Below are 17486 nucleotides of genomic sequence, written 5' to 3'. Positions count from 1 at the left end.
GGGGCAACTGTTGTGGCCTGTACCTTTGCTTGCTCTTCCTGTCCCTTCTAACACCTGAGGAGGCTGGGCCTGCCCAGAGAGAGAAACGGAAACAGGAAGCATTACATTAAAGAGTGGCTAGTGCTATGGTAGAGAAAGTGCAAGGTGATCCGAAAACACGTAAGAACATTTAGCCTAGTCTTAGAGAAGTTAAGGAGAAGTTTCTGAAAACTACATGTAAAAGACTAGAAAAAGTGATTTCCTACCTTGGAAACAACATATGCTAAGACCCACAAGCATGAGAAAAGGTCACTGTTGCTGCACAGAGTGTAGAAGGAAGGAAGGAAGGAATAGCTAACAGAGGAAGCAGCTGAAGTGAGTAGACGCACAGGTCATAAAGTCAGTCAACTTAGAGTTTAGATTATACCCTAAGGCACTGAATGCTTCTGTTAAGGATGTGACAATTCCAATTTGTGTTTCAGAAGCATCTAACTACTCTGTGGAATATTCCATGGAGGTAAAAGAAGGAACATAAGAGTGGAGGCAGGACTGGGTGCCGTGGCTCACACCTGTAATCCCAGCACTTTCGGAGGCCAAGGCAGGCGGATCCTGAGGTCAGAAGTTCGAGACCAGCCTGGTCAACATGGTGAAACACTGTCTCTACTAAAAATACAAAAATTAGCTGGGCATGGTGGCATGTACCTATAATCCCAGCTTCTTGGGAGGTTGGGGCAGGAGAATCCCATGAACCCAGGAGGCAGAGGTTGCCGTGAGCTGAGATTGGCCGTTGCACTCCAGCCTGGGTGACAGAGCAAGACTCTGCCTTAAAAAAAAAAAAAAAAAAGAGTGGAGGCAGTGTAGTCAGCCAAGAAGTTGTGGTAATCAATGGGAAAGATGGCTATGGCCTATTTTAGCATAATGGTAGGGGGCCATAGGAAGAGAAACAAAGTAGAGTGATATGAAGAGACAGGACTGACTAGCTATAGCCTGAACACACCCAATTTCAGCTAATCTTGGAAGCTAAGCAGGGTCAAGCCTGGTTAGTACTTGAATGGGAGAACTAATCAACAAAATATATTTGGAGAAAGAGGAAGTACAATGACTCCAAAATTTGGTCTTGGGAAATTGAGTGAATTGATGATGTATTTTTGGTAATGAAGAACTGAAAGAACGAGGACAAGAAAAGAGAAGGAAAAAAACAACAGCAAAAAACGGAGATTTCTTTGTTGTGGAATGGAAACTCCTGCTCTACATCAATCCCACTCTACCCTTGAACTTCTGAATAGAAGACAATGAAGATTTAAACACCGCCTGAACTATAACAGCCAAGCTAATGTAATCGTCCTCAACAAATTCTACCTTACATTGTAGATCTGGTTATAAATCTGCAAATCTTCTCTTGTTCCTAGATCAAATGTTCAGGGGTCAACACTGAATTCTTGATATTCATTCTAGACTGTTTATTGTTTTTTCCTGTTTTTTTTTTTTTTTTTTTTTTTTTTTTTTTTTTTGAGATGGAGTTTGGCTCTGTCACCCAGGCTGCAATGCAATGGCATGATCTTGGCTCACTGTAACACCCCTGCCTCCTGGGTTTAAGCGATTCTCCTGCCTCAGGATCGAGTAGCTGGGATTACAGGCACATGCCACAACATTCGGCTAATTTTTATATTTTTTAGTAGAGATGGGCTTTCGCCATGTTGGGCAGGCTGGTCTCGAACTCCTGACCGCAGGTGATCCGCCACCTCAGCCTCCCAAAAGTGCTGGGATTACAGGCATGAGCCACCATGCCAACCTGTTTATTGGTTAAGAACACACTCTGGAGCCAGGGTGCCCAGAGCCAAATGTTAACTCTGATTTTTATAAGCTCTGTGACCTTAAGTTATATAAGCTCCCTGTGCCTCAGTTAACTTATCTGTTAAATGGAAAGAATAGTTGTATATACTGCATAGGGCTGTTATTGGGCACAAATAAGTTAATACAGATGCTCCCCAACTTACAATATTGTTATATCCCAATAAATCCACCATAAACTGAAAATGTCACTTTCACGCTATTGTAAAGTTGAACTATTGTAAGTTAGGGACTATCTACACGTCAACTACACAGGACGATGTACAAAAAAAAGGATATATGTGTTTGCTTTATACTAGATAATATAAATTGTAGAGTATTGACATGTTTTATATTAGAAAGAGCATGGGACACTGGTGGTACCTGGCAGACTAGGCTGATGGGACCATCTCTTCAATCACAATCCATAAAGACACCGAATAAATCGGTAAAATAACATAGTGCAGAGTTTGAAAGAATAAAATCCCCAGATATGCTAGAAAGAAAGAAACAAACACAAGGCAAGGCTGATGCAACAGGCCTAACCAGTGATGCCTGGTAGTAAGGTCAAGCATAGAGGTGGGTGTCAGACAGAACATACACCCAGAGGATTAACAGATGAGCCCGGTCGAACACAGTGGCTCACGCCTGTTAATCCCAGCACTTTGGGAGGCCGAGGCAGATGGATTGCCTGAGCTTAGGAGTTCGAAACCAGCCTGGGTGACATGATAAAACCCCGTCTTTACTAAAAATACAAAAGTATTACCCAGGTATGGTGGTGTGTGCTTGTAGTCCCAGCTACTTGGGAGGCTGAGACAGGGGAATCGCTTGAACCCGGGAGGTGGAGCTTGCAGGGAGCCGAGATCATGCCACTGCACTCCAGCCTGGGCGACAGAGCGAGACTCTGTCTCCAAAAAACAAACAAACAAAAAACCACCACAACAACAACAAAAATAGATGAGGCTTTACAGTTACATGAATGGAAGGTATGTGGCTTTGGCCTCCCAAATCAAGTGGGTAAGGCCTGGTAAGGGGGCAGACCCCTAGTGACAGTGGGAGTAGAACACTGCCCTTGTGCTCAGGGATGCAGGGAAGAACACTTTCTTGCCTAAGCTCTGGGTGAGAAACCTGAGAAACTGAAGCCCTTAGCTTGTAGCATGCCTAGATATGAAATCCAAATTTAAAACTAGTAGCCCAGAAGCAGAGAAACCTTTACAGCCTCAACAGCAACACACACAAAACTACTCTATATGGACACCTCCAAACCCAAGAAGCAGGAAAAACAAAAACAAAACAAAATCAAACAAACAAACCACAAGCTCCACTGAAGATGAGCTCTCCATAAAGCCCATCTTGTGATGACCCATTGTGATGGACATTCAGCAGAAGAAACAAAAGACTTAGCTGTGCAACAACTTCACGTATAAAAACGTTCTGAAAAAAAGGCTTTCAATTAATATGTCTGAAGTTATTAGAAATAAAATTAGAAATGCATGTAATGTAAAAGAACATGTCGCTATGGGGAAAAATAACAACTTTTTAAAACCACTGCCTAAAATTTCTAGAATTATAAAATACAGTCACTAAGATTAGAAAGTACAAAGTCAAAAGATTAAACAGAAAAACGGACTAAATTGAGAAAGAAACTAAAGCTAGAAAATAGATCTGAGAAAAGTACTCAGAATGCAACAGAAAGAAATGGAATGAGAAATGAGGTAGGAGGATAGAACGAGAAGGCCCAACATATGTCTATTAAGAGTTCTGGCAGGAGAGAATATAAAGAATGATGAAGTAAAATTGGAAGACATAATAGCTAAAAACTTTTCTAACTTAAAGATAACAAATGAGTCCTTGAATTAAACAACAGAGTTTCAAGCAAGCTACAGAACAACAAAATCCAAAACCAGAGACAGAATAAAACTGCAGAATACCAAAAACAAAGTGAAAATCTTTGCAGTAACAAGAGGGGAGAGAAACAAAACAAAACAAAACAAAAAAACCCAGAGAGATTACTTGTAATCCCAGCACTGTGGGAGACTGAGGCGGATCATCTGAGGTCAGGAGTTCGAGACCAGCCTGGCCAACATGGTGAAACCCCGTCTCTACGTAAAAAGACCAAAAATTTAAAAATTAGCCGGGCGTAGTGGCGGGCGCACCTGTAATCCCAGCTACTCAGGAGGCTGAGGCAGGAGAATCACTTGGACCCAGGAGGCAGAGGTTGCAGTGAGCTGAGATCGCGCCACTGCACTCCAGCCTGGGCAACAGCGAAACTCTGTCTCAAAAAGAAAAAAGAAAATATCAGAAGTCAGAAGAAGTTGCAATCGCATCTTCAAAATGCTAGTGGAAGATAACTATAACCCAGTGAGGGTGAAATAAAGATTTAGATAAGGTAGAAATTCTTCTACTCACAGACCCCCATTGAAAGAACTACTCAAAGATTTGCCTCAGGAAAAAAAAAAAAAGGCAGAATTCAGGGGAGAGGAGTAGGATATAAAAATCAGTGGCATTAACTGTGGAATCCCTCTTGGCAAAAGAATGCAAAATATGCCACAGTTTTGATGGTTTGTTCCCTATTTCATGTCTCTGAAAGGTCTCTTTGACTTGTACAATCTTTAAATTTACTAACTTGACAGAAATTTATTATTTGTTTCTCCCTGAGTTTGAGAGATCTAAGGTATAAATGTAAGCTAGACAAGTAGGACATTCATTTCATTCACTCATTCATCACACAGAGAGAGAGAGAGAAAGAGAGACAGCCAGAGAGAGAGAGGAGAGAGAGACCCCCATCACACGCCAAGTTTTGTTGAGGTACCACAGATAATCAGCAAACAGGTAAAAATCCCTGCCCTAAAGTTTATATCCTGGTGGGAAAGGCAGGCAATCAACTACACACGCTCACAGGAAGTCTGGTAAGTAACAAAGAGAAACTACGGCAAGGTAGAGGGGTAACAAGTGCTGAGGGGAGGTGAACTTCAGAGGATGAGGTATCAGCTCAGGGTCTCAGCAGGCAAGAGCTGGCCTGCTCAAAGGTAACTGAGGTCCAGGCACAGTGGCTCATGCTTGTAATCCTAGTACTTTGGAAGGCTGAAGCGGGTGGATCACTTGAGGTCAGGAGTTCGAGGCTAGCCTGCCCAACATGTTGAAACTCCATCTCTACTAAAAATATAAAAGTTAGCCGGGCATGGTGGCAGGCGCCTGTGATCCCACCTACTCAGTAGGCTGAGGCAGGAGAATCGCTTGAATCTGGGGGGCGGAGATGGCAGTGAGCCGAGATTCACCACTGCCTTCAGCCTAGGCAACAGAGACACCTGTCTCAAAAAAAAACAAGAAGAAGAAGAAGAAGAAGAAAGAAAGAAAAAACGTTAACTGAGAAGAATTTGAAAAAGAGATTGCTCGCAAAGGTGAGGAGGGTTGAAGTAATAGAGACTGCCGTGCAGGACACAGTTAACACCCTGGCACAGGGGGAGAGGACAGTATTGCTAAGCCCAGCAAGAGCTAGAGTCTAGAACAGGACAGTGGCCAGGTAGAGGAACCCGGCAGCACTGCGGAACCACAGTCCGGCTGGAGGGAATGAAGATAAAGCCCTGAAACGATCTGGACAGAGCCTCCAATTTGCTGAATCCAATCACAAGTCCGACGGCCAAGAAGCCCCAGGGCTGAGGCTGCAGTACACAGAGCAGGACAGAGCGAACCAGGAGAAGCAAACCAGCGCAGGAGGCCAGGAAAAGTCTCCGTGTGCAGGCACCTTTTGAAGAAAGGACTAGGGAAGGAAGGAAGAGAGTGACTACGCCACTCAGGAGAAAAGCCTTCCAGAAGAGGGAGCGGCTCATGAAAAGCCCCAGGCAGGCATAGGGGCATAGGCCATTGAGAATGAACAGTGCTAAGTAATATAATATTCCAGCCTGCAACTAATAATCAACATAACCTAACCACTGTCCTTCCCAAAGCTATCACTGCTGATAAAAATATATGTTGGTTCAACTGAAGTAAAGGGATGCCATAGGTACACTTGGACAGATACAGAATACTTATGGTCCATTTACTCTAATATTAACATTTCCTCACATTCCCTGGAAATACAGAAACTGAATCTTGGAATCGACTAAAGGAAACTAACATGTCATTAAAATAGTTAATCATGGCCGGGCGTGGTGGCTCACGCCTGTAATCCCAGCTTTTTGGGAGGCCGAGGCCGGCAGATCATGAGGTCAGGAGATGGAGACCATGCTGGCTAACACAGTGAAACCCCGTCTCTACTAAAAATACAAAAAAAATTAGCCGGGTGTGGTGGCAGGTGCCTGTAGTCCCAGCTACTCGGGAGGCTGAGGCAGGAGAATGGCATGAACCCAGGAGGCGGGGCTTGCAGTGAGCGAGATCACACCACTGCACTCCAGCCTGGGAGGCAGAGCAAGACTCCATCTCGAAAAAAAAAAAAAAGTTAATCATAAACTCACAAATAACTACATCATTTATACTTTAGTGAAGTCATTTATATATGCATCATGGCTGAAGTCTAAGCATCTGTTAAGAGTTTAAGAAAACATAATTTTTTAATTTACACAAGAATAGGCACCGTTTTCTCAATGCTTGCTTGATTTGTAGGCTTTTGTTTGTTTTTTTTTTTGAGACACAGTCTCCCTCTGTCGCCCAGGCTGGAGTGCAGTGGCACTCAGGTCACTGCAATATCAGCCTTCCGGGTTCAAGCAATTCTCCTGCCTCAGCCTCTCGAGTAGATGGTTACAGGCATGTGCCACCATGCCCAGCTAATTTTTGTATCTTTAGTAGAAACAGGGTTTCACCATGTTGACCATGCTTGTCTTGAACTCCTGACCTCAGGTGATCCACCCACCTTGGCCTCCCAAAGTGCTAAGATTACAGGTGTGAGCCACTGTGCCTGGCCTTGTAGGCTATTTATAGTCAACTCCTGATAACTCATAATAGAGAATGAAGACATAAAAAGTTATTATTGAAAGGAAGATTAATAATCAGCTAGACAAGATCATATATACATTTGTAGAATCATAAAAGGCCAAGGCCTGAAAACAATCAACTTATTTATTTTAGGGATGAGGGCAGTGAAACTCGCAAGAGTTAAAAGTATTGTTCAAAGTAACAGTCAGTAAGTGGAAGAGTAAGGATTCAAGCCTAAGACATTCTGTGTGTGTGTGTGTGTGTGTGTGCGTGTGTGTGTGTGTGTGTGTGTGAGAGAGAGAGAGAGAGTCTTGCTCTGTCACCAGGCTAGGGTGCGCCGGCACAATCTTGCTCACTGCAACCTCCGTCTCCTGGGTTCAAGCGATTCTCCTGCCTCAGCCTCCCAAGTAGCTGGGGTTACAAGCACATGCCACCACATGTGGCTAATTTTTATATTTTTAGTAGAGACAGGGTTTCACAATGTTGGCCAGGCTGGTCTTGAACTCCTGACCTCATGTGATCCACGTGCCTGGGCCTCACAAAGTGCTGGGATTACAGGCATGAGCCACCATGCCTGGCCTCAAGCTTTAGACATTCTGACTCCAAAACCCAAGTCTTCTGGGATTCATAAGCTGAATTCTCATTCTGTAGCCAAAATTAATTTACAGGCCAAAAACATTAACTTTAAATTTATTTTTTTAAAAAAGAATAAAAACATTAATCTCTAAAGCAGGCATCCTCTGTGAGTAGAAACTTTAAAATGCCCTTTTAGAATTTCAAAATAGTTTTATCAAATATAACTCTGAATTCAAAACCAAAAACTATTTAAAAATGAAGTCAAACAAAACTACAACGGGTCAATACCTATGTGTTAAAGAGTGATTTTAGGGATAGTGCTTGTTTGTTTACCTTTAGCCATGTCACACTCCTTAATCATTTTGAGAAAGTTGGAAATTTCCCTATCTAGTCGCTGTTGGCATGACTGTGCTTTCTGCAAAAAAAGAAAAGACAAAATTAAAACAAACTAATAAAAGATTTTTACATTACTTATGCTTTAATGTTTCTACCAAAACTTTCAGTACATAGATTGATACACCATAAAAGAGACATATGTCTTACAGAGAAAAAAAAGGTGAGAGAAAATTTCCTTGTAAACTGAATATAACATTTAGTTAATCAAGTATAAAGTAAAAATAAATATTTTTAAGTTTTAAATACATGCAACATCTGTTGTGTAGATACCATACAATTGCATCAGTTACTATTACTATCTCATTACGCCATGTATATCTGAGGAATTAAAATTCTCTGATTTATTAACACTTTTAATAGGCCTGATGAAATTCATCAAGAAGTTATAAAATGCATTTCTTAAAAATGTATTTTAAAAACTGTTTTGTTCAAAAAAACAAAAAATCCAGATGGTCCTAACATTTGGAAACCACAAACTGATTCTTGTTCAGCAATCTAAGTGCATACAGCCCCCACATCATCAGACCAAAAAGGACATTTTCTTAGTGTGTCAAAGCTTCTGAAAATAAGGTAAAGTCAATTATAGAAAGCATTCTTCCTTGTAATTTGAAAGTTCTACATTTTTAGATCCCTAAAGGCAAAAAAAAAAAAAAAAAACCATAAATACAGAATTTCATGATGAAAGTTGCATCCCATGTTAGTGCAGATTTAGAAATCCAAAATGAAAGATGAGTCAAATCCATGTATTATATTAAAAATGTCATTTTGAAGGTAGTTTTATATACCATTTCCCTTTAAAGAGGTGGGAAGAACAAGCAAGGAAATTATCATTGTAAATTTGCTTGGTTATCAAAATAGAAAATATTTATTCTGAGAATCTTGACCTTACAAACAGTAAAATCACATTCTTTTAGGTAGAGGTAGTATCTTTAGCCTTATGAAACTTCCCTACTTAACACTCCTAATGTCAGCTAACCCATCACAAAACATTTTGCACCCCCAAAATCAAAGTTACTATACATCAGTATGTCAGGGTGGCATAGGTAAATAGTAAATACTCTTTTCTCCTATTTCACCTTATAAATTTTTTAGTGCTTACAAAGCTCAACTCAACCACAGTAGAATTATTCATGTTATCACATTAGTGACAGGCAATGTTCTCTTCAAAATTTGTATTACTCTCCTTTGTTTTGAGGGCTCTAACAACACCTATGTATAATTCACTTGGTGGGGAGAGCGGGGAGAATACCTACACCTAAAACACCATATATGCCTGATAAGTTTTCCAGACACAGCCTGTGATTACAGGTTGAGGGGCAGGGAAAAAGTTTATCTAGAAGCACCGAAACACGCACTGCAGCCAAATGCATCACTCATGATTTATTAATAGAAAATCATCATTCTTGCTCTATACGTATTTAATAATATGCTTATGTGCAAGTCAATGATACTGTTTTATCCTCTCCTTTCTATGATGAAAGTAAGCTGGAGGCATAAAAGTAAGCAATGGCTTCAATTGCAGACTATGAATCTGTCCTGAAGTTATAATTAAAGGCAGGAAACACCTTCTGTAGCATCATCTTCAAATACATGAATCACATTTATCTTCCCTTGAATCATATTTTCATCTAACAGTTACTAAAAAATTTCCTTGATCGATGATTCACTTGTTTTAAAGGGTACATAACAGGTCAGCTGGAGAAGATTCAATCTATACATACTGTTTTAAGTTGGGTACAAACTATGTCTTTTGTTCTAAACAATTTAGTGCTTTTTAACTGATACTAAAAAGAACAGAGGTTATTAATATAATAAAACATAATATGGTCTCCCATTTGCTTAGTTGCTACTAGTTATATTTTGAAAAACTAAAAATCAATTTATGAAAGTTAATTCTTATTAATATTTTGCAGAGTCCAACATGGTTTCTCATTCTTGACTTCTATGCCATTGACATTATGTCAGGAACTGATATGATTTAGCTGTGTTTGCACCCAAATCTCACCTTGAATTGTAGCTCCAATAATCCCCACGTTTTGTGGGAGGAACCTGGTGAGAGGTAATTGAATCATAGGGGTGGGCTTTTCCTGTGCTGTTCTCATGATAGTGAATAAATCTCATAGGATCTGATGGTTTTATAAAGGGGAGTTCCCCTGTAAAAGCTCTCTTGCCTGCTGCCATGTAAGACATGCCTTTGCTCCCTCTTCGCCTTCCGCCAAGATTGTGAGGTCTCTCCAGTCATGTGGAACTGTGAATCAATTAAACCTCTTTCCTTTATAAATTACCCAGTCTCAGGTATGTCTTTATTTGTAGCATGAGAACGAACTAATACAGGGACTCTTTTTAAGTTTTAATTTCTATTTATTTATTCTACATAAATGGAATCTCACTATGAGCGATGTTATAATACCTAAAGTTTAACAGTATTTTAACTTTGCCCAAGTTATATGGAGAAAGCACACAAGAACAAGGATTAAACCCATTGGTACAGGGGCCTAGGGGATCAGAAGTTACCCCAGGTGAGCACCTGTGCCACATTTACAACACAGGTCTCCTGCTGAGAAACCAAAATTTTAGCTGTTGGTTTTGTGAGTTAAGCTAATGTTTAATTACCTTATGATCCCTAACCTACAGGGCAGCTCGAAAATGCATATCAAGGGGATGAATAGCTAGAGAGGAATGCATAGGCTAGGAGAGAAGTAATTAATTCCAGGTTATTTGCTGCAGAAAATCCACATTTGGTTAATTAAGCACAGAAGCAGATTGCCACCTACTCAGCAATAAAAACGAAGAAACTACTAATACACACAACATTACAGTGAAAAAAGACACCTAAGAGCACATACTGTATGATTCCATTTACACGAAATTCTAGAACAGGAAAACTGACCATGCTTGTAAGGCCATTGTCACTATATCAGTGTCATTAGGTCAGTGGTTGCCAGTGATGGAAGTGGAGGGTATTATCTGGGAAGAGCAGCAAGGGAACAACATTTTGACATAATGAAAATATTCTCTATCTTGATAGGAGTGGTGGTTACACAGACAATATACGTTTGTCAGAATACATCAAGTTGAAGACATAAAGTGAATTCCTTTTTTCTGCAAACATTATATTTCAGTAATAATTCAAACTTTAAAAATAATAGATTGTAGAACTCTAATCACTTTCTTCTTTGCAGAAAATGGCCACTATTACAAGTAGTGGTGTCCTAGCACTTATCTTTCAGTCTTGCTAACTCCAGCCAAATCCACTTCAAAGATAGCCTCATACTCTGGCCAGGTATGGTGGCTCACTCATGTAATCCCAGCACTTTGGGAGGCTGAGGCGAAAGAATCAGTTGAGCCCAGCATTTCGAGACCTCCCTTGCAACATAACGAGACCTAATCTCTACAAAGAAACAACAGCAACAAAAATTACCCAGGCTTGGTGGCACATGCCTATAGTCCCAGCTACTTACGACGCTGAGGCAGGAGGATCACTTGAGCCCAGGTGGTCAATTCTGCAGTGAGCTGTGATCACACCACTGCACTCCAGCCTGGATGACAAAGTGACACCCTGTCTCAAAAAGAAAAAAAAAAACAACCCATACTCTATCTTTCCTAAGTCAATCCAAAAGCACATTTATTCTTTCTGACATCTGGCGATTATTATGCCCCTGTTGTCTAACTTTCTTAGTGTTTCACTTTGCAATATGTATTTACGTAAAGTAAAAATAAAAAACAAAAAAATGAAAGGATATATAGAGAAAAGTAATTCCCCTTCACACACCTGACAATCTTATTTTGCACCTTTCTCAGCTGCAGCAACAAGTGCTAATTTCTCATCTTTCCTGAATGATCTAAATCTTCACAAATATATATGTGTACATCCCTGTTTTTTCTCCCAAGTAGTATCATATTTGATACATCATTTTATGCCTTGTCCTTTTCACTTAACTGTATATCTTAAATATATCAGTATATATACATCTGCCTCATTCTTGCATGGATGTACCAATCTTTATTAGCTCCACATTGATGTACATGCAACTTTCTGCACATTTATTTTAGTTGGGAATCAGTTATTCTTTTTTTGTTGTTGTTTTTGAGAGAGTCTGGCTCTATGGTCCTATCGCCCAGGCTGGAGTGCAGTGGTGCGATTTCAGCTCACCGCAACTCCGCCTCGCAGGTTCAAGCGAATTCTCGTGCCTCAGCCCCCTGAGTAGTTGGGATTACAGACGTGCACCACCATGCCTGGCTAATTTTTGTATTTTTAGATGCAGGGTTTCGCCATGTTGGCTAGGCTTGTCTTGAACTCCTGGCCTCATGTGATCTGCCCGCCTTGGGAATCATTTATTCTTAAATCAGAAAAGCCTTATATTATTTTCTCATTTGATTAAACTCGAGCATCATTTGCTTTTTTTTTTTTTTTTTTTTTTTTTTTTTGAGACAGGGTCTCACTCTGTCAACCAGGCTGGAGTGCAGTGGTGTGATCTTGGCTCACCGCAACCTCCACCTCCTGGGCTCAGGTGATCCTCCCACCTCAGCCTCCCAAGTAGCTGGGACTACAGGCATGGGCCACCATGTCCAGCTAATTTTTGTATTTTTAGTAGAGACGGGGTTTTGCCATGTTGCCCAGACTGGAGTGCAGTGGTGTGACCACAGCTTACTGCAGCCTCAGCCTCAAAATTAAAAAAAAAAAAAAAAATTTATTTTTAAGATGGGGATTTGCCATGTTGCCCAGGATAGTCTCGAACTCCTAGGCTCAAGCAATCCACCCACCTCAGCCTCCCAAAGTACTGGGATTACAGACGTGAGACACCATGCCTGGCCTGCTCATCACTTCTTGTAACACAGAAGCAGTTCAGATCCTACAGAATCAAGACATCTTCAACAAATAAAACCCCCACTTTGCTAGTACCACCCAGAGCATCTAAGAGCCTATCCCAGCGCTGTCCAGTAGAACTTTCTATGATGCTGGAAATATTCATTATCTTCGCTGTCCACTGTGGTAGCCACATGTAGCTACTGAGCACTTGAAATGTGGCTGATATGTAGCTAAATATAGTTAAAATGAATACGTGAATTTTTTTTTTAGTCGTCTCCCTCTTTTGCCCAGACTGGAGTGCAGCGGCACAATCTCAGCTCACTGCAACCTGTGCGCCCCGCCCCACCGGGTTCAAGCGATTTTCTTGCCTCAGCCTCCTGAGTAGCTGGGAATACAGGCGCCCACCACCATGCCTGACTAATTTTTGTATTTTTAGTAGAGAGGGAGTTTCACCATGTTGGCCAGGCTGGTCTCAAACTCCTGACCTCAAGTGATCCACCCATCTCAGCCTCCCAAAGTGCTAGGATTACAGGCATGAGCCTCTGTGCCCAGCTGAATAACTGAATTTTTAAATTTTAATTAATTTAAATGTAAATAGCCACATATGTAAATAGCCACAGGATATTTAATAGCTATCATATTGGACAGTGCAGTTCTATACCAATACTGTGCTTGACTAATTTCCAATTTTTATTTCTGAAATATTTTCAAGTTGCTATTACAGCAACAACCACGAGGTCAATAATTCTAGGATTTGTCTTATACAATCATATTGTATAAGACAATGTTCACTGAAAAATGTTTGTACTGAAAAACTGACTCACTCTTTCTTTCTAAGAGACAGGGACTCACTATATTGCCCAGGCTGAACTCAAACCTTTGGGCACAAGTGATCCTCCCACCTCAGCCTTTCGCTAATTTCTTATAGGTCTGTGTACTAATCCAAAAGCATGTTAAGGAAATAAAATCAGTTTTGTTGTTAATTCAGATGATTTTAGAGTATATCAGTCCTGGAATTCCTAATTCCCCTTAGAATGTCCATAGGTACCAAGAATAGACCTTTCCATAAATTGGCCCCTGAATTTCACTGGAACTTAAGAACTCAAGAATGAAGGGCATCCTGGAGCCAGTCTACTAACAAGCTATAATTCAACACACTTCAAAGCTCATTTCAGATTTTACCTATTTTGAACCAGTCTCCAGATGTTAAGACAGAATCAAGATTCACAGAATTGGCCAGGCGTGGTGGCTCATGCCTGTAATCCGAGCACTTTGGGAGGCCGAAGCGGGAGGATCACTTGAGGTCAGGAGCTTGAGACCAGCCTGGCCTACATGGTGAAACCCCATCTCTACTAAAATTACAAAAATTAGCTGGGTGTGGTGTTGTGGGCCTGTAATCCCAGATACTCGGGAGGCTGAGGCGAGAGGATCACTTGAACCCGCGAGGTAGAAGTTGCAGTGAGCCATGATCACACCACTGCACTTCAGCCTGTGCAACAGAGCAAGACTCTGTCTCAAAAAAAAAAAAAAGAAAGAAAAGAAAAGAAAAAAAAGATTTACAGAATTAGCATTCAAACTCTGTTGGAGAGGAGCATGCAAAAGCTAAACGTGCTTAATACTATAGTGCTCAAACTCTCATTGACTTTAGGTGCAATAAAACCTAAAAGGCAAAACCTTCATGGTTTTAAAGTTAACATGTGAACAAAACATTAAAATAAGGAATAAACTGACAGATATAGTCGAGGTTGATGACCTGAAAATTTGAAAATTATGCTAAAGAATAAATATTTCTAATGGTATGTAAGTTAGTATGCCTTTATTTTACCTGTAACTTCCATTTAAAAACTTTTAAAATTATCATAATCCTAGGAAAGCTATTAGTATGCTTTGTAAATCCTTCTAGGGTTTATCATTTACCTCTTATTGAGGATAGGTAAATAGGGAAGGATTTCTTTTCAATTAGGGAATACCAACTGAAAGTTAAAATATTTAGCATCTTTATTTTTTTTTTACTTCTTTAATGTAATTTTGGCCATATATGTTAAATCTTCCATATTTTCCCAGTTTTAATGTTATTTAAATGCTGTAGTAGATGTTACTTTTGCAAAGTCCACTGATCTGAAAATTTTGTTTATGGTTCTCGCATACACACTAGGCTTTAAACCAGAGGTAGTATGGTAAAAGAGTTGTCAGCAATTCCGGGGAATGTCTTCGACAAACATGGGAGAGTTCAAATTCTTTAATGTTCCGTCATAAATTAAGATTAGGGATTGAAAGAGTCAAAATACCTTTTATATTTAAATGTATAGGTCCCTAAGTTGATAAAACTCCTTAGGTATTAGGGAATTTAACTTCATTAAAAATGTTGAACTAGAAACATTCAAATCTTGCCACCAACTCATTTAATTTATAAAGACAAAAAAAATTAAATTTAGTAGGCAAATTCATACATCCTGACATAATTATTCAGACTGAAACTCATCATCAGTCCATAGTTCTAATTCTTCCAAACTCAATTCCCATTCTTTTAGATACAAGATGTAAATAAAAGGTACAGCCAGAAAATTGATGACCTCTCAAAACACCTATTTCATTTCGATTACCTATGCTGATAATCCTCTGGGGATAAGGCACTGGTGTCACTTCAGATGACTTCTCCATTCATTATTGATGCCTTACCTTATCTCTCAGCAACCAAGCTACAGATTACAAGTGGTTTTAAAGGAAACCTACCGACCAGGAAAGGTATCACTATGGTTGCATTATTTAAACTCTGAAATCTGCAGTGAAGTCATAAAGGGCAGCAAGTCAAGCTATGCATGCTCCCCGTCCTGGCAGCAATTTTCAAACAGAATGACAGTCTGTTAACAGCAATGTAAAAAGCTTCACCTAAAAAAGTACAGTGCCTTTAAGGCACATGTCCATCTCATCAGAGCATATCTACAAAGGCATTTGACAGTATTACCATGACAGACATAAACTACCAACACAACGTAAGTCAGCAAAGAACAATACTATTTCTATTGTTAGAAATCATAATTTCAAAACCTTACATCTTAAAAAAAAAAAAGTTGTTAATAAAACTTGTATGACATAGATAGCTATAAAGGTCAGGTTACATTTTCCTATTTACCTCTAAGGATTTCTTCAAGTCTACGGCAGAAACCATATCTTCCTCCTCCTCATCAGTCAGCTGGTCCTGGGAACAGTAGTGAGTGCTGTAAGCAGAATGTTCTTCTATTGCTTCCAGCCAGTCCTGAAATCATGCAAGGATTTAAACGAGAGTGAAAAGCACTTTTATTCCAAAGAGATAATATTACAATGATATGATAAGCATAAAATCTACCTAGTGAAATAAATATTATGGCCTCAAAAAGGAAAGCGAAGCAACCAATAATGAAACAGCAATGTGGGTCTCTTGTTCGTGATATGTCTGGATAAAAGCTTTTCCTAGTACTTTAAAAAAATCATCTATAAGTTTACATATTCATGAATGTTAATATTCAAACACATTACAGAAATTAAATAACGAGAGAAAACTTTGTCACTTAAAATTATAGGTTCTCCTGACTGGGCACTGTGGCTCACGCCTGTAATCCCAGCACTTTGGGAGGCCGAGGAGGACGGATCATGAGATCAGGAGATCGAGACTATCCTGGCTAACATGGTGAAACCCCGTCTCTACTAAAAATACAAAAAATTTGCCAGGCGTGGTGGCGGGTGCCTGTAGTCCCAGCAACTGGGGAAGCTAAGGCAGGAGAATGGCATGAACCCAGGAGGCAGAGCTTGCAGTGAGCCGAGATTACGCCACTGCACTCCAGCCTGGGTGACAGAGTGAGACTCTGTCTCAAAAAAAAAAAAAAATTATAGGTTCTCATTTTCAATATTAAGAACATGTAATTTTATAACTTAACAGAATAAGTTACTATATCATAATGGATCCAGATACACAATTTTACTAACTTACTATCAAATTAGAAGCACAAGAAACTAAGGTCATATTAAAACAGCCAGTACTTGCCCTGATGCTTTAACTTTTACTCTATGTTTAAAATAACAGTGATTTCACAAAAAAGAATGTTTGGCCTAAAAGTACCCTATCTTACTTTTTCCTCATTTTCTTACACTACACTCAGGGTCAAATCTTACCATTTTATGAAATGTTGGGAGAGTCATGAGTTAGACTGTTTAGAGTTCTTTGCAGGGCCAAAGTTTACCACTTTGGAAAATAGATTATTTAACCTCTTACATAGTTTACCAAAAAATCAAGATATGTCTATGAACAATGCTTTGATTTATTTTTTTAAATTTTTAATTTTTTAATTTTTTATTATTAAAGTTCTAGGGTACAGGTGCACAAGGTGCAGGTTTGTTACATATGTATACATGTGCTATGTTGGTGTGCTGCACCCATTAACTCGTCATTTACATTAGGTATTTCTCCTAATGCTATCCCTCCCCCATGCCCCCTCCCCACAATAGGCCCTGGTGTGTGATATTCCCCTTCCTGTGTCCAAGTGATCTCATTGTTCAATTCCCACCTATGAGTGAGAACATTACGGTGTTTGGTTTTCTGTTCTTGCGACAGTTTGCTGAGAATGATGGTTTCCAGCTGCATCCATGTCCCTACAAAGGACATGAACTCATCCTTTTTTATGGCTGCATAGTATTCCATAGTGTGTATGTGCCACATTTTCTTAATCCAGCCTGTCACTGATGGACATTTGGGTTGATTCCAAGTCTTTGCTATTGTGAATAGTGCTGCAATAAACATATGTGTGCATGTGTCTTTAGAGCAGCATGGTTCATAATCCTCTGGGTATATACCCAGTAATGGGATGGCTGGGTCAAATGGTATTTCTAGTTCTAGATCCTTGAGGAATCACCACACTGTTTTCCACAATGGTTGAACTAGTTTACAGAACACTGCTTTGATTTAAAAGAATAAGAATAGGCCTGCTGCAGTGGATCACACCTGTAATCC

At 39.8% G+C, this 17486-nt stretch overlaps 1 protein-coding gene across 4 annotated transcripts in view; it reads right to left on the bottom strand.

Moving 5' to 3' along the window:
* OSBPL1A (oxysterol binding protein like 1A) overlaps positions 1-17486 on the bottom strand; it is a 225327-nt gene that overhangs the window by 129170 nt on the left and 78671 nt on the right. For 3 of the 4 annotated variants that reach the window (XM_050767790.1, XM_050767792.1, XM_050767793.1), the window contains 2 exons: positions 15636-15758; positions 7630-7711 (listed from right to left, as the gene is read on the bottom strand). In XM_050767790.1, the coding sequence (XP_050623747.1) occupies positions 7630-7711; positions 15636-15758 (205 nt within the window). Of the gene's footprint in view, positions 1-7629; positions 7712-15105; positions 15199-15635; positions 15759-17486 lie in introns of those variants that run through there. The other variant, XM_050767794.1, reaches the window with a different exon arrangement.

This window comes from Macaca thibetana, chromosome 18, assembly GCF_024542745.1.
Source record: "Macaca thibetana thibetana isolate TM-01 chromosome 18, ASM2454274v1, whole genome shotgun sequence".
Taxonomy (NCBI): domain Eukaryota; kingdom Metazoa; phylum Chordata; class Mammalia; order Primates; family Cercopithecidae; genus Macaca; species Macaca thibetana.
Note: the sequence above shows the minus strand (reverse complement) of the source record. Positions and strands in the feature narration are given on the sequence as shown.